The sequence below is a fragment of the Nannospalax galili genome, unplaced genomic scaffold, assembly GCF_000622305.1.
Source record: "Nannospalax galili isolate Female #2095 unplaced genomic scaffold, S.galili_v1.0 scaffold54, whole genome shotgun sequence".
Taxonomy (NCBI): Eukaryota; Metazoa; Chordata; class Mammalia; order Rodentia; family Spalacidae; genus Nannospalax; species Nannospalax galili.
The window spans coordinates 1,208,707-1,233,498 of record NW_008341028.1 but is presented as its reverse complement, the minus strand read 5'-3'; the positions used below and the strand labels follow the sequence as shown (position 1 = coordinate 1,233,498).

Here is a 24,792-nt window from a genome sequence, read left to right as displayed (position 1 = left end):
CTAAGTTCCAGGGGACTATGGAACATCTCTCAAAATGTCCTGTAACTGTGAAGAGTCACCTGTCCTCTTGTTCTGGGATGCCATGAAAACCCCACGAGATGGACTTGAACCAGTGTCCAGTCTACAAAGAGAAGGATCAACTCAGAGGAAACATCTCATTCATGCTTCCAAGTGAAGCCAGACATGGTCAAGCAGGGCCTTTGACTTATCTTCACATAGATGGACCTGGTAAAAGAAAAGAGCCAGGGGCTCCTCCAAAACCTATGTGACCCCTGAGGAACAGATCCCCAACTGACCTTAAATATAAAAATAAATTGATTTGTTTGGGCCAACTATACAGTCTTAAACACCCCAAAGGAAAGTATAACCAAAGAGTAAATTCATCTATATATTTCTTTAAGAGTTCAAGGGATTACACTTCCCAGACATTAGGCTTAATTCTATATAAAAAGTTATTTAGACAATTATTTCTCATTGATGATTTTGTTCCTAACCAGAAAGTGCTGCTCAGATGTAAACTTCAAATCTTGGTCTCCAATACTGTAGTGCCTAAGTAAGCAAGGGAGACAACCAGCTATTATTCTAAAATGATGGATAAATTTGTTTTCTCACCTGATCTAGAAGCATTTGAGGGGGAACTGACAGTGATTCTAACCACTCCAACAGCTATCAAAATACCTGAAAGCAAATCCTGAATCCATCACTCTAGAGTCCAGCCTTGGAAGACAAAAGAAAAATGAGGAGGAACACAATAGAGGGATGCTTTTGGAAGCCCTTGTCAAGAAATTCCAACGGACTCTCATATGAACTTTTGAAAACTGCCCTGTTCTGACTTCTTTTCTAGTTTCCTGTTTATAACTTGTAATGCTAATTACTCTTGCCTTTACTTCTACTTCACAGCTCCTATTCATGATTCAAGGACTTTCTTTTCCCCTTAGAGATAAAAGTTATGCAATTTGGGAGTCTTTTAGATAGAGCCCCCTGAAGAGGTACTCCAGTTGCCTCACCCTGCATCCCTGTTCAGCATGGAAGAAGCCAGAGCAGTCTGTGTCCCAATTCCCTATTGGCAATTTGGGTAACCTCTTCAGAGGATGGTGTGATAAGAATAGGAGGTAGGAATTGGCTAGGAAGTTAGGTTAGGGTAAAAAGACCCCAAAGAAAAGTAGCCAGTTTCTTGGCTAAAACTCACAATGTCCTTGGGCCTCTTAGCAATATGTTCCGAAGGCCAAAAATGTCAAAAGTATTTGGGAGTTTGTATCTAACCCTTAAAAGATTTTAGGGGTACCTCTTCAAAGGGGGACTGTTAGAGTAGCCAAAAGCCCCATAAAAAAATGAAAGAAGAAGAAAGAGTATATGAGGTTATCAGAAAAAAGTGATGGGGAGATATGGGAGGAGTTGGAGGGGAGGGAGTGGGCATGGATTTGATAAAAACACCTTACATGCATGTATGAAATTCTCAATAATTATTTTTTTAAAAAATATCCTGAGCTCTCACAGCCTGTGCCTACGGAATCTCACCATTCAAGCTGAGAGGAAGCAGCTCAGAAGCTGGGCTGAGAACCTTCCTTGGGTGAGAGTCTGCTTGATTTTCTTCTAGAAATTCTCTTCCTCCATTCCAAGGAGCCTGGAACCCTAGGGACATGAAGACCTTTTGGAGCAAGGTCAGGAGACTCAGGGTGAGTTCAGTCCTCACTATCAGCTTCAGCTCAGGCCATGGTGCTTATTTAAGCTTGCCTAAAACAGACTCCTACCATTCATTCAAGTCTTGGAAAGCAGATTCTGATTTTTCCTCTTTGGTTCATTTCTGGCCTTAAAACCACTCTGTAGTCTTGTCTTTATGGGATTTAGAAAACTCATATCATACTGGGTTTCCCTTCTTAGGCTAGGAATGTGTTCTGCATTGGAAGAACTTTTCTGGCTTGATCTTGTACAGGTAACCAAAACTGTTGTGAGTTCATAAGTGCAATGCTCTGTCATGTCCAGGGGACTATATGTTTTTTTTAGCATTGCTTTCAATCCTCTAGTGCTTTTTTTCCTGCCCCCCTTCCCTGATGTTCCCTGAAACTATGCAGGGGTTGGGGGTTGATAAAATGTCCCACTTAATGTTAATCACTCAGTCTCTTCCTCTCAGTACTTTGACCAGTTATGCCTCTCTCCAATGGATGGTCCTATACCCATGCACATATGAGCAGCACTAATTGAACATGATGAATTATCAAAAAGAAGGAGGAGAGGGAGGAGGAGAAAACATGAAGGAAGGGGAGGTGTCAGGGGCATATGGGGGAAGCTGGAGGAGAAAATCAGGAATGAGGGTATATGTGGTATTTCATTATATACATGCATGTTATGTAATTCTCAAAGAATAAAAAAGAAAGATTTCTTAGGACCAATAGCATTTAGAAAAATGTTCCATTAGGATAGCTTTTGCAATTGTACATCTTGGATATAAGACACAGTTTTGTATCATGTGACTTGGTTTACATTTTATAGGCATACCTTTTGGATATGGAAACCTCCATGAGGATAATAATAATAATAAAGGAATACTGAATGCTAACAGTTTCTCTCATATCTGTGACAGTCAATGGTGATAAAGAAGAGCAGCAAAGAAAATGCGTGGCTGAAAACGGAGAGTGCTGCTCAATGCGGAAAAGTTCAGAAAGGGTTTCTGATGTACTGGAGAGATATGCTAGTTGACTGAGATACAACATTTACCTTATTTTAGAAATCCAGACATTATTCAGATATGAGAAGCCCCTCGATTTTTGCAGTTGTAGATACTAGTATTTTCTCCTATGTGACCTTATTTTTTAATTATCTCCTATTCTTCTACCCCATTTAAAAAGGCACACAGGGAAAAAAGACAAAGGTATACAAGATTTGCTTTTTATGTTGATTTAGAAATCTCTGATTCTAAACAGTTAATTTTTCTTTCTTCTATTTTTTTATCTATTCATTTGGGGTTTTGTTTTGTTTTCTAAATCAAATTATCATTACACTGCCCAGGCTAAATTTGAATTCTTGACTTTCCTGCCTCAGTCTCCCTATAATTGGGATTACAGGCGTGTACCACCATGCCCTGTAAATAGGTCATTTCCCTTAAGGTTCCATAATTATTCAAAATTTTAAAGTCAGTGGATGACTTCAAGGCATAAAAGCTGACTCTGTGTGTTTTAGGAGAATCACACAGATTTTCCTTTCTTTTTTAAATTTTTAAATAAAAGCACTTAGGTCATACTCTGAGTCAAAGCAGGCATCTGACAACACAAAGGCTAGGAAGCATTTTCAAGAAAAGTTCTTGTCTGTTTTGTTTTTAAATGAAAATAATCCAGTTTTATAGAGAATATCTTGGATTTCAGCTGGAATGCAATGCTCTGGTTTGGAGTTTCCATATTTCTAATCTGATTTAAGACCAAATATGTATAAGTGAATATTCTTTGAATTCAACTTAGTGGAAAATTTCATAACTAAAGATTTAGAAAAAATAGATCAGAGAAAAATGTCCATTTGCAATTTACTATAAATAAAGAGAAGTTAATTAACAAAAACTGATATCAAATCTTGCTAGCTCTAAAACATCTAATATAGAGTAAATTGTAATTCATGCTTCCTGAAGAATTAGAGACTACTACTATACATTGACAAGATTTGGAAACACCACAGCACCACATCCATTATAACTTGAGCCACCATAAAGATGATGGGCCTCCAAACTTTAATGATAAAGACAAGCTTGGGAGAGCTGGGTGTGCATCCCCACTCTAATCGTACATGTAGACCTGACACCTCACCTTGTGTGTCAGGTGGCAACAGAATGAAATTGAATTGGAATTACCCTTATTAGGAGTATTAACAGGGAAGATGCCTTAGAAAGTCCCATACAGGAAAACATCTCTAATTAAGCTTCATTTAAAAAGCATGACCTTCAGGATTATATTTTGTTGTTGTTCAGACTCCACCTCACTACCTTGAATTATTCTAGAATTGTTTAACTTAGTTTTTCCAATTTTCCTGTCAGATCTGGCTTTTCCATCAATACTAATAAACCATTTTTTTTAAGGAAAGAAGAAAGCATTATAGAGATTGCCAGACTAGATGATACATATTGTGTTTGCTAGGGGCCTGCTATGGAACCGAATGGCTCAGATTTGAAATGTGTTCCCTAAATGTGCAAGACATAGCAATCAGTCCTAATCTGTATAAAAGGTGAATGACGTAACAGTAACACTGATTGGCCATGTGTCTCAAACGCCCTGGAAACAGGAATGTGAAATTAATTTTTTCAAGCTACTTTCTCTCTAGTCAAGGAAAATTCTCCTCAGTGGTAAGCTGAGGTAAGGTTGGAATGTGAGCTGTCATCTCCAAGATTAGAATTTTGGAACTTGTTAGCAAAATAAAAAATACACTGAAATGCAGACTTCTTAAGTGTCCTGCACAACTCACTTTCATGGAGGAAACAATTTTTTTCTTGTAATCGGGCCTACTGGGATGACCAGTGGGAGTAGGGAGCTTGCTGCTGTAATTGCTTAAGGCCTTGCCATCTCCATATAAACAGGCAAGATGAAATGGAATGTCTCCTTTAGAACTGGCTCCACTCCCTCCCTTCCTGGAACTTCCACAAGGTCACCAAGAATGGAGTGCTCAGAAAAGAGGATCTTTTAATGTGAAAACAGAACCAAACTCCATGTGGCAGGAGGAGAAGTAACAAAATCTTCAAACACCACAATGAGAAGTTATAATCAAATCTTGGTGCTAGTTTTGTGATCTGCCTGCGGATACCAGCTGTGACAGCTCAGGGAGTCAAATGGCCTCAGCCTTGCCCATCCCACTCCTGTGCGACCTGGCACAAACTTCCAGCTAAAGCCAGGTCCTGCAATTAACTATAAGGGACTCACTTAGTCGTCACCCATGCACAAGCACAGGACAACCACTTCACTCCCAGGAATACTTGCTATTTAGGCCTTTGGCCTAAAGTTCATATAAGTGAATACCCACAATGCCTCAGGAAGTAGTGGAGCACTGCAATCAATGGCATGACTTTCTTTACTAACTTAGAACTGGGTGTAAAACCCGGGTCTATAACTGATCTTATGCATGTTATTGAATTTCTTTGAGGTTCACTTTGTTCATCTATAAAATGGGGGTGCTAATGCCTCTCTCAAAGTATCCATCTGACAGTTAGATACTGTATTTACAAAGCACACTCATGTCTACTAATTGTTAGCTAGTTTTGTTAAGTACTCCTTATGGAAACTATCCTTGCTGTGATTTTTGTTACAAGGCATTTCTTCACATTCATAACTCCACGCTGTACAAACTACATCTGTTCTCCAAGATTCACATGATCAAAGATATTGCTATAGTTCAGCTTAAGGGAAAACATGCCCAGAGCCTTGCCCTGACACCAGCTCACAATACTTTGCAGCATGCTAAATATTTTTTCTCTATTCTTCAAATTTTTTTCCAAGCAAATGTAAAAAGTCATGTGTCATTTTAAAGGAGAAATACTTTGTTGACATAAAAATATTATGAGAAAATTATCATCCTGAATTCTACCCAATAACTCACCTGATTTTCCCACACAACAACAACAGTCAAATCACCCTCACTATTAAATGCCATTTCCCTAATATACTTTGAGTTTCTTTCTTAATGGTTAAAGTCTGTTTCTGCTCATTTGCCACATTAGGGAATAAACTTGGGGTTTATAGAGCTATCCTATATCCCACTGCCACCACACTCAGTCATGCATCTTAATTCTCCACCTCCTGCCACTTAAATCCTACCCTGTAATCACCTCATCATCCGTGTCACATTTTTAAAGTTGCCTTCCACTTAACCAACTCCATTTTCTGAGCTAGTGTATGAACAATTACTCAGAATCCTCCTAGTGTGGCTTTACTGAAGTTCAATGAAAAGGACGTGTTTTCTCTTCGAGTGATTTTTTTTTTTTTTTCCAGCTTTCAGGGTAGTTTTTTGCTTCCAGTGCAAGAGCATCACCGTGTGAGCTGTTCCTGCTTTGCACTTCAGCACTGCCCTCAATCTATGTCACTGTTAAACCTTTTCTTGGCAAATGTGGCTGGGGTGGGGGGCGGTGGCTAAGTCCAGCAGGAATTAAAGTACCACCTCAGTCCCAGTGGTGTGACCTACTGATCACTTTTACCCCAGCCCTTCCCAGAGCCCCAGGGGAATAAAAATCTCTACTGTCAAAAAACTTAAGGAAATAGCACTTAGCATCTCTCATCTAGTGACTCAAACACATCAGAATACCAGTGGTTCTGAGAAAAGGCAAGATCAAGAAAATGCAATAACTTCTGTTTGATGCAGGTTTCCAGAGCCATTTGACTATATGGCTATCTCTTGGAAGGACAACTACTGCTGATTGTTCCAAGGAACCGTGAGGTCCTCAAGGGAACATTTGGAAACGCTGAACTGTGTCACTATCCTCCTTTAATGTTCTCTATGTGAGTCCGTGCCACCCGTCTGTGATTTCTGAATTGTTGTTCACCTGCATGATCTGTTCAGAATAGATTTTTGTGGAAGCCTTCTTGCTACATGCTTTCCACTGACTTTTTGCACAAAATATTTATTCAAGAATTTCTAGCTGGAAAGTAGATAAAGGTTCAGTTCCGCCCTGCACACTTGGGGGTGACTGCCTTAGACTCTCTCTGGCCCCACTGTAGTCTGAGTCATCACTGTCACATACCCCCTTAGACTGGGTTGTTTGTCAGCCAGCACTTGGCGCCTAGCAAATGCTAGATAAATATTTGTTAAACAAAGAAATTATTTGTTTTACCATATTTCTTAGAGAAACATGCATGCTTATTATGTTTAATGAGTAAAATATTAGTAATGTGGCTAGTTTCATTTTTTCCTAAGACCCTGGCTGCAGTAGATGTTGTTCAGGGTTTATAAATTATCTATAATATACATCTACTCACTCCTGTGTGCTGAGCCCTTGGCATATATTGCTGTTTTATTATTGTAAGCTATAATAAGGTATTTGATCTTCATATTACAAATAAGAACAGTGCCACTGAGACAGATTTTAAGAGACTGTATTATTTTCCACCATATATTACGAAGCCAAATATTTATTTCAAGTCTCTTAGAGCTCATACACGCTCTGTTCTACGCTGTCTTAAATGCACACTATACATGCATAACACATTCACACAAAAATAGAAACTAGCAAATTAATTTTTGTCATAAGTAATATTTTAATATAGGAAAATATATGTATATAACACAAATTTAATAACTATTTCAAGTGTCATAGTTCCATGGCATCAAGTACATTCACACAGTTATATAACAGTCCATCATCTTTTACACACCGACTCCTCCTCCTCCCTCTGCTCTCTGACAGCCACCACTCTACTTTCTGTGTTTTTCAATTTGAGTATTCAAGGTATTTTATGGAAGTGAAATCATTTAACATTTGTCACTAGTTAATTTTGAGACTCTTATTTTGACCATGCTATCACAGAGATACTTGAAGAACAATCATCTTTAACTTTCTTATACCAGTAAAGCATTGTTTGCAGTTTAACATTGCTCAAAGAAAATCAAGCTCTGAGGGCATCACTTTAAAACAATACCAGCCCCAAGTAAGGAAAATTTGCCTACATAGCTCCAGGGCCAAGTCACTGGTAAATCTGAGTAGTGGGTTTAACATGGTAGGTTTTTGGATGACTAGAATCCACATATAGATCACAAACATTTCCTTTCCCCCCTTCCAAACTGCATTTCTGTTAATGTGTGAAAACGAGACAACTGGAGAGAAATGCAGTCCACATGTTCTGCTGCATTTACACTTCCATGCTCCTGAGAATATCAAAGTGGCCTAACAGGACATGTTCTGATGGTGTGAAAAAAAAAAAAAAAAAGCAACACAATGGCAGACTTTATAAAATATAAAATACAAACTTAATCCCAAAAGGAGACATACTCAATGTAAACCTCAATTCTTAAAATATAAAGGGTATTGAAGTAATTCTGTAAGTTGATTAGCACCAAAAAAAAGTTTAATATACATTCAGCTACCTTTAAATAGAGGCTAAACTTGTAAAGCCAAATCTTAGTAGTAGGCTCAACTTTCCTTTTTGACAAGAAAGAGAGTGGATTTCAGAGACAGATGTGGGTTGGAATTGTGCTAACATTTGCTTGGTGCAGTAACACTCAGCAAGTCTCCATTTTCTCATCTATAAAATGGACATGAAAATTTACAACTTACTGAATTATCCTGGATGTAAAAGAGATCATGTACATAAAGTTAGACAGCATACATAGAGAAGTCCCCAACAGATGTTGGCTTACATTCTGTGGCTTTCATTTAAATATTACATGGCAATGATGCCATTAAAATCCATTCATAAAATGAAGTTCTATACAACATAGTGAACTGCATTTTTCTTTATATTGAAAGCACAAAAGTATTGACCACAGAAGAAGACGATAGAAGATGAGTGGGTTATTTGAGGTCACACATCAAGCTGAAGGCCTAGCAACTAAGAGAAAGCATATTCAGTCCTGTGGAGTTTCTAAGCAGGGCAGCCCTCCTCTGACTTTCTATGCATGGACACTAGGGAATTTTTTTAAATTTGTTTTTTATCCTGAACTTTCCCCACATTCCCAAAATGTTAGTAGTTGAGATTACTTTTCCTTTCTACTTTTTGTTTAATTAAAATTAGGATGTTGCTTACCTATTTGAGGAACTCACAGCTTTTTTTACATAATTAAGGCTACAGAACTCTTAGAATCACTGAAAGAAAAGCAAGGGTAATAGATTGCCTCTATAGGCAACACATCCCTCTGTGATGTTCAGATGAAGAAAAAATTGGGGAATCATTTAAGGCTCTCAGCCCACCCCTCATCTATGTGGTGTCTTAGCACATAAAGCATGAGCCTAGAAACACTGAATGCTAATGCCACAGCCAGATAAAGTCATGACAACCTGTAGACATGATTTCATTAAAGCGGATACACAATGGACACACAGAAGACAGCAATAACTCAAGCTGAAGAGATAAGCAAGGTCGACAGACCCAGCTCAGTGCCAAAAACTCCTTAAGGTTTGGGGTGATGTGTTAAGTGTGATATTGCATATGACTCATTGGTTATGTTAAAATATCGTGGGGGGTTTATTTAACCCTTACTTCTACTTCTACCTTGATGGACATCTTTTTAATATTAACACAATATAAAACTGTCTGCTTAATCAAAATTCAACTGTAATCTTTTAGTTTAAATTTCATTTTAAACTTTATTAGTCCAGTTTTTGAGGTAGGATCTTACTTTGTCTAACTGTGTAGCCAAGACTGGCCTTAAACTCACACTATTTCTGCCTCTGCCTGCTGCTGGGATTATAGATGTTTGCCACCCACCTGGCTTATATGCTACTTTTTTTTTTAAAATAAAGTTCTTATTGAATATTTGTGTATTTCATACAGCACTTCTTAATCATCTTTATACCTTCTTCCCACTGGCACTCTCCCATTGACCTCCCACTGAATTTCATACATTCTGTCATTTGTGTTAAGGCCGATCAAGTCAAGTTAGCATCCTGAGATGCCCCTCAGTACAAGTTCATCCACTGCAGTCTAGTCAGCTTATCTGGAGACCCCTGTTTAAGAAGATCAGCTTTGGGGCTGGAGAGATGGCTCAGCAGTTAAGGACACTGGCTGTTCTTGCCGAAGACTCAGGTTCGAATCCCAGCACCCACATGACAGCTAACAACTGTCCAAAATTCCAGTTCCAGTGGATCCGATGGCCTCTTTTGTCCTCCATGGGCATTGCACGACATGAGTGCACTTACCTACATGCAGGCAATACACACATACACATAAAATAAAAATAAAGAATAATAAATAAAATATTTTTTAAGAAAAGAAGATCAGCTCTTCTTCACCCAGCAGTAATTAGCTGTCAATAGTTCTTTGGTTAAGATTGGAGCCTGCTGCCCATTTCCACAGTTCTATGCTGGGTTTTTGTCTACTTGAGTTGCATGGGTCTTGTGCATGCTGATACCATTGCTGTAAGTTCATATGAGCAAGGTCCCAGGGCCCTGTAGGACTCTATTTCCATATGGTCATGTACCTCCTCCCCAGCTCTTACAATCTTTCTGCCCCCTCTTCTGCAATGATCCCTGAGCCCTGGGTGGGTGGAGTTTAATATAGGACTCCTGTCCAAGGACCCACACTCTGAAGACTCTTACTCTCTATGCTTTGGGTATTTGTGACCTTTTGTGTTCCTGGCCCTCCGATGCATGAAGTAACTTCATTGATGAGAGTTGAGAGATGCTTTAATATTCTCTTTACCCCTTATTCCACCACATTCCATGAACCTTGGGTGTAGGGGTTGTATTTGAGATATGCCACTTAGGCTTGGGAATTCACAATGTCTGTGTGTGATGTGTTGTAGAACTCTGTAATAATCTCCATCTGTTGCAAAAGAAGCTTCTTTGATGACGGGTGATTGGAATACTTGTCTGTAAGGAGAAAGATCTATATTTTGCACATAGTAAGAAATTACATTTTTTCTAGGGATGTGGTGCCTTTAGGTTTTCTCTAAGATCTATGACCTCTCCAGCTATGTATATTTTGCTAGGTTTACAGTACCTACTTTAAGCTCAATTCGGTAGCTGTTAGTGACCCCCAAGATAAAAGTGCCACTACTACCCCAATATAGTTTGTTGTGCCTGTCATTGTTGTGGTTATTAGGCCTTAAAGCTGGGGTTGGATCAACTGATCTTCTCCCTTAGCAGTTTGCACAGTGCTCTCCAAAACTATGAGAGCTAGTCTTCAGGGGAGGTGGCTTCCAGGTCAGTTCCACTGCGCCAAATCCTGTGTCCAAAGTATGTCCTGTCTTCAGGTCTTAACTTCAAGTTCTGGGAAGCAATCAAGGGCTGTGGCAATAGCCTGTGCAATTTTGGGAGTCTCTTGGGCTACCCTGGCCAACAACTCAAAGGGAGGTTTCTCCTGTCTGGCACTGTTTCTTGTTAGATAGCCTTCAGCTATACACATGGACTCATGCAGAGATAGTGTTATGTGTAAGTTCTCAGTAGGTTTTTGGATTAATATGATTCCCTCTGTTTTTTTGTTTTTTGTTTTTGTTTTTTTTTTACACTAGCTAGGCATTATTTATCTATCCTCTCTCTCTCCCTGTCTAACCCTCCCTGTCCTCTTGAGTTAAAATATACCCATTTCTCCCTTGATAATACCTGTCTCCTATGGTCCCCTCTCTCTTGAGCTCCTTTTTCCCCTTTACCCCCATAGTCTTTATATGTTACTTGTAAATGAAGGGGAGGCTTTTTCCATTAACATTTTCTCTGGCAAGGCCTTCTTAACAGGAATGCCTTAACATGCTAAAGTGTTATGTGAAAGGAAACAATTTGCTTTGGAATTCAGAGCGGTTGTCATTTTTTCATGCACCAGGGGCCCTTCTTTGTAATGCAGCAGTAAAGTAGAAGCACTTTCCCTTTAGCAAGGACTCAAATGTCACCCTCCCCACCCAAGAAGAAGCATAGTCCTGGGATCAAACAGCTTGCCTTCTGGTGAAATCACCTGGAACTTAAGATAATGTAACTTCCTTCTTATCCAACTAAACTCCTTAACATGGAGGTGCAAACTGAAAGATAGTTTTTAAGACTTTGTATTTACATATATATATATATATCTTTAGTAACTTTAAATGCTTAATTGATTTAATTTATAACAAAGAGGGTATGTACATATCTGATGCCAAAAAGCCTTTACTTGGTACTAGATAAAAATTGGCATCAGTTAATCCAGCAAGGATTAGAGAGCCAATACCAGAAATGTCTAACGTGTCTGCTAAGATAATGAGCAAACACTTTATGTCACTGAGGCCAGACCCCATTCTGCATCTTCATTTTGGTTTTGTTTTGATTTCTATATTGAGTTCGACATTCAGTTGTCTACTCAGCCTATTTCAGGAAGTTTTTCAAGCTCAGCAATCATTCTGAATAAGGATAGTTGAAGAAGCATCCCAAAAAATATATAAATCCAATTGAATGTACATGTAAGAATTACTATTATTACTATTATCATTATTCATCATCATTATTATTATTATTATTATTATTATTTATTTTTTTGAAATAGCACTGTCCTATGTAGCTCAGGCTGTCAAGGAACTATTCAGCCCAAGTTGGTCTCAAACTTGAGATTCTCCTGCCTCAGCCTGCCATGGTGGGTATGTAATACCATACTTGGCCCAGAAAATTTTTTCTCATAAATATCACTTCATCTTATTGAAAACTTACTCCACACTGCAGAAATTCATTGATGACTTAGGACTGATCTGCCACAAGTGTTTGTCTGTTAGATTCATTGATTATTAGAAAACTCAACAGGATCCAGGTAGATAAGAGCATGCTGGTGGAAGACCACAGAATTTAGGTCACTTCCCTGGACCCAACTAACACAGCATGAATTCCCCAACCTCCCAAACCCAAATCACGCAAAATATCTCTTCCTTATAGTACAGACAGCACAGCTGATGGAGGTTTTTAAGTTGTGTCAGTAACAACTTGGCTCTCAGGCCCTCGTGTCAATGGGGTGGGTAGCATTCCTGGGGATGTGATTCATACCCCTCTAAAACCTCTAGTTCGCCTAGGAAAAAAAGTCACTGCTCTTCATTTCCTACTGGATGGGAACAACATCTGCAGTCCCTCCTCACAGTAACAGAGCTGGAAAGGAACACTGTAGGCACTCACTACCAAATGGCTGAGAAAACACCAATTGATTTCCCTTGCATGGGTTAGGAGTGTAATAACGGCAAAAACAATGAAGGGGTTTGGGAAGCACCATGGCTTTGAAAATTTACTTTCCTGCTGTTTTCTCTCACTCTGCTGACAGACTATACACTCTTCCTTTGTCTCTTTCTTTCTGTAGCTTACCCAGGTCCTCCAAGGACTGTGCTCTTTTCAGAACTGTGCACTACACACAACATGAAAACTGTCCATGCTTTTTCCTGTTATCCTATGAAAGGCCTTTCTCTATGGAAGGAATAACTTGAGCTCACTTTCACATCGAGTTCCTTGTGAAGATCACCATATTTAAATTTATGGAGAGATAGAAACTGCAGCCCTGGCTCCTTCTCATTTTTATTTTCCCCCAGTAAAATTTGTGATGGTTTTCCCCATTGCTGCCATCAATTATAGACATTTAACTTCACCTTGAAGATATATAATAAAAGTAACAGAGCAAGGTACAGCAGTGTGTAGCACAGAAGATTTCTATCCATGGTCAAGACTAGGTGGCCACTTCATCTATTTTCCATGCTTCTAACTGCAAAAAACTAAACAAGTGAAACAAAGCACTTTCAGATAGCTTCCAAAGTCTGTTCAGGAAAAAAACATACATTGAATAAATTTGTCACAAACCATCTTTAAAGGGGGACTTTCATATGTGTGTGAGCGTTTTACCTGCATGTATGTAAGTGTACCCCTGTCATGCAAAGCCCGTGGAGACCAGAAGAGGGCATCAGATCCCTTGAAATTGGAGTTACCAATGGTTAGCCATCAAGTGGGTGCTGGGAATTGAACCAGGGTCCTCTGGTAGAGTGACCAGTGCTCTTAACTGCTGCGCCATCTATCCAGCCCCTTCAAGAATGTTTTATGTAATAGTTTTTAATATTAAGTTGGTTCAGACAGTGCTGAGGTATCTAAATGGACAGAAATACCCCTTCCCTAAAAGTCTGAAAGCAGAAACTTTCTGTCAAATCCAGAAAGGCATTTTAGATCATCCTGTATGAAGAGTCTTCCAAAACCTTAAGAAATCTATGTCAGATAACCAAGTAAATAAGATTCAATTTTTAAACATTCGCTTAAGGTTAAAGTGGTGCACACCTTTAATCCCAGCACTCAGGAGGCAAAGGCAGGCGGATCGCTGTGAGTTCAAGGCCAGCCTGATCTACATAGTGAGTTCCAGGATAGCTGGGGCTACAGGGTATCCTGTCTCAAAAAAAAAAAAAAAATCCTTTCCCATAATTTGGTTCAAACTGCATTTATTCATGGTGGTGACTCTTCCTTCATCCCGCAGCCGCGAGCTAAATTGATAAGTTCTTAATGTGAATATTAAAACACTATGGGGGAAGAATGTAGGGAAAGTTTCATTTTAAAAGAATTTGGAGCTGATTTTTGGAAAACACAGATCAAGGACCAGCAGGCAGGGTAATTTAATTTAGAGTCCTTCCACATGCTTAGAAGACTGTTCCCCTCCAGAGCACTGACACACTCACCACTGAACACTTCCCAGAAGTTTCTGGAGTCAAATGACCACAGTGCATATTCATGGGTAAGAATCTGAAAAAGGTTATGGTGGGAAACTCTAGAACTACATATCAAACTCGATTGCAATGACATCTTTTGAAGTCCAGTGCTCAGCACTAAGGCTGATTTGGCACCTCCACAGAGTGTGGAAGGACATCATGCTCTGCTCTGGCTGATAGGCAACAGCCAGGGCTACTAGAAGACGATGCAGTGAGCTGCTCAGTGGGAACTGGCAGTCTTTTAGAACCTGATAATTCATGCAAGATCTTTCCATTAAATTGACAAGTCATGTGATTTTATATAGTTTGTCTCTTGGTCCAGAATTACTGTGTTAAGAACCTCAACATGTCTTTTAATTTCTATACGTATTAAGCACATTTTTCAATCAATTCCGCAGTTTAAAATTCAGGACATTACAAGTTTTACAGAAGTCTTCAGTGGAGACAGAAATCACTTCTAAAATCAATCTATGAGAGCATCTGCTAAGCTGGCACTGAAGTTTCTGTCCAAGCTGCATTTCCAGCTCCCACTTTCAGCCCTCAGACAGTAGAGACTCAGGGACATTAGCATAGATGGCTTTGGGCTCTTTGATTAGGTTTTAACTTGGTCATTTCTCAATCATGATCAAAGTCTATTAAACACTGGTTAAGCAGTACTTTAAGGTATAACCAGTTGGTTCATGTGTAGCAACCCTGATCTGAAGGAATGGCACATGAATTTGACATCTCTAAGGAATGCTGCATAATAATCACTGCTCATAGACCAGATTTGGTAGCTCACAGCTATAACCCCAGCAATCAGGAAGGAGAAGCAGGAGTACTGCTGCACATGTGAGGCTAGCTTAGTCTATACAGGCCAGCTTGGGCTATATAATGAGCCTCTGTATTTAGAAACCAATATATTCTTTTTCAAGAGACAAGTTACCAATAATGACTGATACCAAAAGCTTCATGCAAACTAGTAAAACATATAGTAATTCAGCGCATGTCAAAGTTGATTAATACCAAAGGAAATATAGGAGTGTTTTATCAATATTTATAAGAATGTTTACTACAAATGTGAAGATGGAGATGCTTATGCACAAATCTATAGAACTACATTTAATAAATCCAAAATATGTATCCACCACAAAACTAGAAAACAGTGAGTCTAAAGTCACTAACTCTATCATGCATTTCTGCTTTTGGCATACCCATTTCACTGAGGCATTGTGAGAGACTCTGTTTCTTTCCACAGCATTCTAGAGGACTTCAATGGAGGCACATCTCTTAAGGCAAAACTATGGTAAGTAAATAAAATCAATGAAGGTTCCAATCTTCAGAAAAATTTAATTTGACTACTGTTGAGTCCTTTTGCATGTGAATCCTCCTGTTCTGTCTAGGTATCCTCTCACTGGGATGCACCAAGGCAGGAGATAAACAGCACCTCTTGTAAGTGCATCAGCATTTCCCATTCAGGAGGAATCCACATGTGCTGTCCTCAAGACATCCCATTCTCACTCTACAAATCATTTTGTATCAAGTTGGATAATTCTCATGTGGAAAGGAATGTCAGTAAGACAGACAATCAAAACATGCACGAGCTCTATAATATCTAAAGTAAGAAAAATAGAGTTTCTAAAGGGAGGTAAAAAATAAAAGAGATTGCAGTTAGTGAATACCTTAAGTGGCATTATGGTTTCTGTTTACAATTTTTTCCCAGTCATTTGCCATGGAAACAAAAAAGGCACAAAGAGCAGAACTGAGCCCAACCTGTGTGGAGAAGTCAAGCCAGCCAGACTTGTCACCAGAGGCAAAGCCATCTAGCTGAGCCCTACCTATAGCAGAATCTCCCAGCTGATCCACACACAGGAAAAACAAACAGTGGATCAGATAGAGATTTGTGGTTCTTTATTACACACCATTACGGTGACAATATCTACCTGGTACATTCACAAGTTAAAATGAACAAAGGGAATAATTTTTCCCTCTAGGAATTAAAAAAACAAAACCAAAACCAAAAAAAAAAAAAAAAAAAAAAAACCCCTTCCAAAAAATTTTTTCATCTTCTCTAAAAAAAAAAAAAAAAAATTTTTTTTTAAAAAAAAAAAAAAAAAAAAAAAAAAAAAAAAACAATCCCTTTCCTAAAACTGATTCGTCATTCCTTTACCATGAAAACTAGCAAATTCACACTTTGGATACAGAGTGCTATCTCTAATGAGTTTCTTTAAGGTTAGCCACCAATATCTGGTTGTCTTCATGATAAAGCTAGCAGTTGTATTTACTTTCAGATGATCACCCTTTTCTCTAATATAGTAGGGATTCCAATGTCTCTGTGACTTCATCTATAAACCTATGGGGTCAAATTAGATAGTGGTTATTGAACTGTGGTTTGGAGTCTGTTGTGAAACACTGTCCTCCTGATATGATATGAATGGTCAGCAGCTCTGATTATTCCCATGACACCCAGTTGTGGAGATGGGAGGAGCTCACAGGGCCCCACTCAAGAATTTATAACCACTGCTTAAGGGAGAGGGGCTCATAAGGTCTCCCCTTTCCCAGGTATGTATGTAGTTAGCAGTTACTAGAGGAGATACTTTTCTTCCGTGGTATTGCCACCCATAAGCAGCCACACTTCTGTAATTCATCCACCCCCACCCTCATGCTCCTATAAGTAATTAAACTCACTGGCTCCCCAAGGTACACTTAGTTGGAACCTTTTCTTGGTTTCTGTTACTGGGTTGGTGCCCTATCTGGGATGAGAAAATGTTTGTTCATGTCTCCTCAGAAAAAGTTCATACAACAGTGTCCATGGCTCTAAGGAGAGACATTTGGAGAGCCACGGCATGGGAGAGGGAGAAAGGAGGGAAGCCATCTGATTGGACTCAGCCTATCATTCAGCAAACTCTTCTTTGATCTGCTTTAAATGTAGAGACTTAATGGAAAGTTAGCTTCACTGTTAAAAAATTAAAAACTTGCACAAAATGCTTTTGCTGTCTTCTCAGACTAAAAGTACTATGATTTCAGTTTTTGTTCTGAGAAGATTTAAGAGACTATAATGTAGACTCTTGTAATAACTTCCTGATTTGACACCCTACTTTAAGTCTCAAATTGTGTTAATTCATTCTCCTACTAATATTAGGCTAAACCCAGCTTATTATGGACAGGAGCCTCTGTCTACATCCTCAGCATCTTTTCCTGCCCCACTCTCCGCCTTGATCGTTCATATCTGCTTAGACCACACCCAGATTTTTACTGTCAGAACATAACATCTGCTCTTCTCTCATTCCTCAAATTTCAATTTCTTTTTATTCTTCAATCTTAGTTTATAAGAAAGCCTACAAAAGACCAATCAAACTACCGCAGCCTGTATGGCCCCAGTCAGTTTCTATGGCAGTTTTGTTTATTTTTTGCAATTTTAGAAGTGTTTGTTCATAGTTCATATTATTTGATGCATTGCTATGTATAAAGTCCATGTGTGTAGGGGTCAAATTTGCTGGTTTATTTTTGTGTTTTTAGAACATAAACAATGTCTGACATGGGCTACATGTTACTAAATGAATTAATAAATGCCCTTCTTAGCCTTCATCAACACCATTTTTATACAACATAAGATTTAGACAGTATGTTTATATGACACTAAATCATCTTCCTTATCTACACAGAATCTTCCTTGTATTCTTATACATCAACATTTTCTCTTCCAATTTATTCCATCCATCATACTTTTCTCTCTTGCATGCTTTCACTTGCCAATTGTCATTATTTGGGCAGTAGCAGGAAATCATCAAGTTGTTCTCAAATGTTAGAAATAGCGGAGTCCAGGCTACCACAAAGATGGCTCTTTCTGGAAGTGAAAAGGCTGGCATTCTTGCTTAAGCAGCAGAGTTTGGTGAGTTTATCTGGTATGAGTTAACTTTAGGAAAATCTATTATAGAATTAGTGAAAAAATTTCATTTCTTGGTCTGGAAAGCCAGGATCTATACCCTAAACTGAGAGAAGTTTATATATCCACCATTCCTGTTTTCCTTTCCTGTCCTCACATGAAGCATGCTATATTTCTTAACTATAACATATCTATAATTGTCTGCTGATAAGTATTTACATATTTCTGTGTACATAACTGCACAAAGTGGGGGTTGGAGAAATGGTTCTGTGGTTAAGAACACTGGCTACTCTTATAGAAAATCTGGGTTCAGTTCCCAACATCCACATGATGGCTAACGATTATTCATAACTCCAGTTCCAGGAGATCTGATGCCTTCTTCTGGCTTCCCCAGGCATTGTATAACATGGGCACACTACATACATGCAGGTAAAGCACTCATACATATGAAATATAAATAAATAATAATGATAATTTCACAAAGTAGAGTAAGGAAACAAACATTTTTGTCACCAACGTACTCCAATATTCCCTGGAGATAAGACACCAGGCCTGCAGTCTGATCATATAGAAGCTGTGGTCGTAAGATTCCTTTCTTATCCAAGATAACACATTTGGATTGTTTCAATAAGTTCTTGAGAGTGTTTTCAACTACCTACAGTAGCCAGCGTGTGGACAATTAATGAATGAAGGTGTTAAGGAGAAGAACAAAAAGTTTCCAACCTGGGACTGAGATCTTCCCCACAGTGGGATGCTTCATCTCCATGACAAGGCCATTGTGTAATACCTGACAGTAGAAAAACAAAAACATTTTATAAAATGAAACTGTCTTCAATCTCCAGGCACATGGACAGCCATCTATCTGGTCCACATGGAAGAAAAATATGATAAAACAGAGAGATCTTTTCATTTTCATTTCAAAATAAATAGTTGAAATAAATGTTTCTTCTTATAGTCACCAAGTAAAGCCAAAAACAACTGAAAGACTTACAAATAGAAAACTACATTTATAAAAAAAAATCTTCCCATTCTTAAGAAGAGTTAATTACTTTTAACCAGAGTTGATCACCTCCCTCTTTCATCTAAGTGTGCCACTGTGATATCAAAGCTCATCTTACTCTCGCATTAGATCATGGCAGGACCTGATCAAAGTCAAGAAGGAGGGAAGGGGGTATCTAGGACCTGGCCCAGAGGAGCCATGTGGGCACACATGTACTCTACTCTGTTCAGTAGAAGAAGGGGATCATTCCAGTGAAAGGCAAATCAGAGTGTCCAAGGAGCCCGTCACTATGGAGGTGAAGGACACAGGAATGTTAAACAAGCCTATGAGCAAAGCTAATTGGAGAAGTCCAGGAAGCCCAGTTCAGAGACCTGAGCAGGGAGGCTAAGCCAGGGATGTTTTCAGTGGTGCAAGACCTTAATCATAGAACAAGATTTCAAAAATAGTACTCTACTACCCTGGAGTTAAGAAACAAACAAAACAAAAAGCAATTATGAAAAAGCCACAGATGTCAAGCTAGAACCTAATTAGGTTCTTCTGTGCTGTGGCCAAGATGGGCCTTCAATGTCTCATCAGAAACAAAGGTAGTAGACTCAGCTTAGGTTAAGAGCTAAGGTCAGTTACGAGTGCAGTGACATCCTACTAGTGTCCACCAGACACATTCACCTGGATACTCTGTTATTTGGACAGTCAACCTGAAAGATGGAGACTAGAATTTTTGGTCTGATAAATCACAATCTGCCAGTAACCAACCAATCGATTTACTAAGGATAGAGGATTTGATAATGGCATGAGCTAGGTTCTGCAACATAGAAGTTGAATTGCTGTAGCCAAATTTTTTTGAGAGACAAATTAAATCCTACAAAGTTTTATTTTGTTTTAAACAATTGTAGGATATCTGCTTATACTATCTCAAAGAAACCAACACCTATTGTTAGATCTCCAGCAACTTATATATAAATTGCTTGACCTATAACATCAAGTGAGGGTTGAGCCTCTTCTTCTGTCCTGTACATGACAGAAGTATTTCTGTGGCGCAGCAAACCACTGTACTCCAAGCTCATACCAATATCGTAAAGAATAACAATTATAATGGTTCTACAGCATTTTGAGGGTCAAGTACAAAGATTTACCGAACCACATTGTTGCCATAATGAATTCACAGAAGAAAATACACAGAATAAAGAAGTCAGTAAAAATGTATTCTGACTTGAAAAAAACTCAGGGAAAGAGGAGATATTGGTGGGGGATCCATTTCTAATAAGATTTTTGATCACACTGACACAGGTCATTAATAAGGGAAGTTCATGGGAAACTTTTTAAGGTTAGGCTTCCAAATCTGCTTTGACTAGCAGCAGGCATCCACCAGAAATGCATCAAGAATGGTCACCAGTTTGGAAACTATGCTCTCTAGCAAGCACTCAACCTCCCCCATCCAGGACAGTGCCACACCATATGGACAGCCTTGTTAGCAATGCCTTGCTTCTCTTTTGGGATCACCAGGTTTGTACACAAGAGCTGGCCAGAGAGAATCCTTGTCGGTGTTAGAACTGTGCTATAATTTAATTCTGGTGTGGCTCATTCTCAGCATCCACCCAGCACAGCCCCCTTCTCTGTGGGGGTGGGGGCTAAATGCCAGCCGGAGGTGCTAAATCTCAGTTCTACTGAGGACAGGAACAAAAATACCAAGCTAAATTTCACTCGAAACAATTATCTGCACACTGAATCATTCTTCTCTTCTCGTATCTCTGTTGCCCTCCTGACTACCTCTTTGTAATAACACTGCAGTGCTACTCACAAAAGACAAAAGTGAGTGTTCTTAGCTAAATATAGCTTAACTGATAGCATTGAAATTAATTAACGCTGAATTTTAATCATGTAGCAAATGTTAAGTGTCAAACGTGAAAGGGTAGTTGGTAAAGGTCAAGGGACATATGTCAAAGTTTTGTCAAGCGAAAGCTAGTGGCATTTGATTGAATTTTTTCCACAGAAGCAGCTTAAGGAATCATTCATCTCTCTACTGTCTCCAGGTTGCTGTCAGCATGCAATGTTTTCTGTTTGATACATCAACCTGATCAATTCTTTTGTATCAGAAAATACTTAGTTTTAAGTAAAAATACAAATTTATCTTATGTTTGGCAAAAGGAGCTAACTGCCATTTCTCATGACCATTTATTGTGATATTTGTACAATTCTTAGGCAAATGGGCTGGTCTGACCTCCCAGCTGCAGAATGCTGCCTTACTCCCTGGCTTGGCTACCACCCACCTTTTGATGTACAGTGTGGAGTTAATATGATTCCATAGGTTTTTCTCCTGGTTCAAGTCACATCATCCCAGAATGCAGTGGGAGGAATCACAGGACTGTGCCTAGAAACCCTGTCCAGTGGTGTGCAGGCTTGGAAAACTGTCCAGCCCTGCTGTGGGGCAAACACTGTTCTGCCCAGTAACATCTTCGAGAATCTCAGAATCCAAAGGTCTTTCTGTATTCTAACATGAACCTGCCCACTTTTACTTCAGGCATACTGTCTCATCTAGGCTTCATTGGAAGTAGAGGAACTACCCCATCATCTCTTGCAAAGCATTTCTTTGGAAAAGTTATTGAATATCCCCCTTTCCTTTTCCCTTCTAGTCAACACTACAGTCTCTAGCATTGTAGTCTAAAAATTCAGTTTCAAATATTCTGTTTTCTTATGACACAGACCAGAGTGTCTTCAGGATTTTAAACAACTTTCTATTCAGATGACTTTAGATGCAATTTGAATATCCAAGTCCTTCCTTATTATGTATTAATTCATTTCAAAATAAGGCCAAATCTTTCCATAGAACTTTCTGTGAGTTTTGTCTTTTGATAATTTAGATTGTACTGTTTTCTCCCATTTTTAACTTATTTTATTCTTCCTAGATTTTTTATGGTTTAGTAGCTCTTCTAAATTTCATTTCTTCTTAATATTTCAAAAGCCTATTCTTGACAAGAATAGAATTTTAGATAGTGCACTAACCTCTTTAGCAAAGTATCAGGCCTATTTAAAATAAGGACTCTCTTTCTTTCTCAAGAGTGTTATAGAGTGACAGCCTAATGATAGTCAAATGGTAATGTATTAATGACGGTGGAGGGTAAATGTATATCTTAGAGTGATGTGGGAAATAAAAGTTAAAGGAAAGTAAGTCTTATTATAAAGTCCTAAGAAAGAACAAGAAAAAGCCTGCAGTATAGCAGTAGAGAAAACAAAAAGGTGCAAAAATTACAAATGGATTCAGCTGGCCTGTTGGCAAAGGCCTATAATACAAGCTGCTTGGGATACTGAGGCATGAGAATTGCAAAAGCAAGGCCTGCCAGGGTTACACACTGTGTTAAAGGCCATCCCGGACAACTTAGTGAGACCCTGGCTCAATTTCTTTTTTTTTTTTTTTTTCGGTCTTTTTGAGACAGGGTCTCCCTGTAGCCTCAGCTGACCTGGAACTCACTATGTAGACCAGGCTGGCCTCCAACTCACAGAGATCTGCCTGCCTCTGGCTCCCAAGTGCTGGGATTAAGGGTGTGCGCCACCACGCTCAGCAATTTCTTTCTTTCTTTCTTTCTTTCTTTCTTTCTTTCTTTCTTTCTTTCTTTCTTTCTTTTCTTTTTTAATAAAGTTAAAAGAGAGCTTGAGATGTAGTTGAGTGGTACAAGGCCCTAGATTCAACACCCATTGAGAGAGAAGGAGAGAGAGAAAGAGAGGAGAGATTGATTCTCTATCCAGTGCAGAACTTGTACAGAAAGCAAGAAATCTGGTTCAGAGCTTTATTTTCTTTGCACATATCAAAACCAGAGTAATACCATCAATGGCGTTAGCAAGGATGCACAAAAGAGGATGGACCTATCCATTCACCATGAATCTTTAACAACCTCCATAGAACACTGAGATGTTAGGCACAAAGAAGAGTCAAAGCAGCAAAAGATGAATGAATTTGTATCAAAAGCGTCTGTGATTGTAAGAGAGGACAGGGACAAGGGACTTGAGCCAATTTAGAACACAACTTGAGGTTCATAAAAAGAAGCAATGTTCACGGAGGAGTAAACAGCTCTGCCTATTTAAATGACTAAGTCAAGGTGTTCAGTGAAGAAGCTCATACAACAAAGATAACATTGAGATTAAATCTTAAGGTTAGTAACTGCAGTGTTCAATGCAGTAATAACAGCTACTGTGTAACAAAACTTAATAATCAGGCACTCTATTAGAAGCTGAATAGATACTTTATTTAATCTCATTAACAAAACCAGGGAAGAAGTAATATCTTCTTTCTAACAATAAGGTAATGGAAACTTAAAGAGGTTGAGTACTCAAGTCCAAGATTTCACAAGTAATAAGTAGCTGCCCTTGGACTATAATTAGGTATATCTGATCCTGGACACTTAGCTAGTTCCTACAGTTGGACACTCAGTCAAAGACAATAAATGAACAAGTGAACAAGCATAATTTTGTTTGCCATTAAAATAACTATCCAATGTGGTCAATTCTGTAAAACAAGTAAGTCAACTGAGTGAGGGAAAAGCCAGAAGGATTGCTTGGCACGAGGAGGCCTACTTAATTAACTAAACTGCTCCCTACTAGGTAGCCAAGGATACTCTGGCATGACAATGCCAAGGCTATGCAGAGAGAAGGATCTGGGCCCAGACTAGTTCAGGTTTTGAAGAGGACAAACCCAACTGGTGATCCTGGATGAAACACTTTAGTACAGTGAGGCTTAGTATCCTCATCAATATAAAGGGATTGTTGTTTCTCCAGGTAGTCAGTAAGGATTAAGTGAGATGAGGTAAGACCCTTGTACCAGGTGAGCTTACAGAAACTGGCAACTGTTTCCACCACTGTCAACAGACTGAGTTCAACCTCTGGCTCCACCAAGTCCTAGCTATGTGAATATTGGACATATTCATTAGTCTGTGCAATAAACATATGTTAACTTTGTCATCAGGAACGGCTAAGAGTAACAAGTATAAATACTAATGTGTCAGCTATTGTAAAATGCTAAGGAAAACCTAGGTCACAAACCAAGTAAGGCCCTTACCTTCAAGAAGCAAGCCTTGCATGAGATACTCAAGTTTCATGTACCTACCTGCCTATTATTGTTATATAATAATATCCATTTGAAAATATGCTTATGTTCAGAGCTATGTAACACTATCTATAGATGTTTAATAAATATTGAAATTTTAAATTTAAGTTAAATTAACTGGGTAAACAGAAGGTATCTCCTTTGGGTTTGATTTTTATAGGGCAGCAAAAAGTATGTTGTTTTAATATTTTGCTAAAATCCTAGATTTACCTAGGCAAAATTATTTTATGGCTTTCTACAGTATGTCCATTTTTAAGAACTTAGTTATAAAGATCCAGTATTGCTTTTCAGGTCCTTCAGTTGGCTGAGGAGGCTTGGCTGACCTTGAACTTGAGTATAGACATAGGAAGGCAATCCAGAGATGGCACTGAGACCTGAGACACCCTTGTAGGAACCTGGCCATTGCCTGGCAGGAAAACAAAAAAAAGGGTTGATCTGTGAATCCATAGAAATGAGGGATAGCCCCATTTAAAATGGTCTACCAAGTAAAGAGCATAATCAGCAGCCTCCTTCATTAGAAAATTCATAAAAATACTT

At 38.8% G+C, this 24,792-nt stretch overlaps 1 protein-coding gene across 1 annotated transcript in view; it reads right to left on the bottom strand.

The window, feature by feature from the left end:
- Positions 1-24,792, bottom strand: part of Sugct (succinyl-CoA:glutarate-CoA transferase) — a 932,078-nt gene that overhangs the window by 96,066 nt on the left and 811,220 nt on the right. The window contains exon 13 of the mRNA XM_008836273.3: positions 18,884-18,947. Coding sequence (XP_008834495.1) covers positions 18,884-18,947 — 64 coding nt within the window. The remainder of the gene's footprint in view (positions 1-18,883; positions 18,948-24,792) is intronic.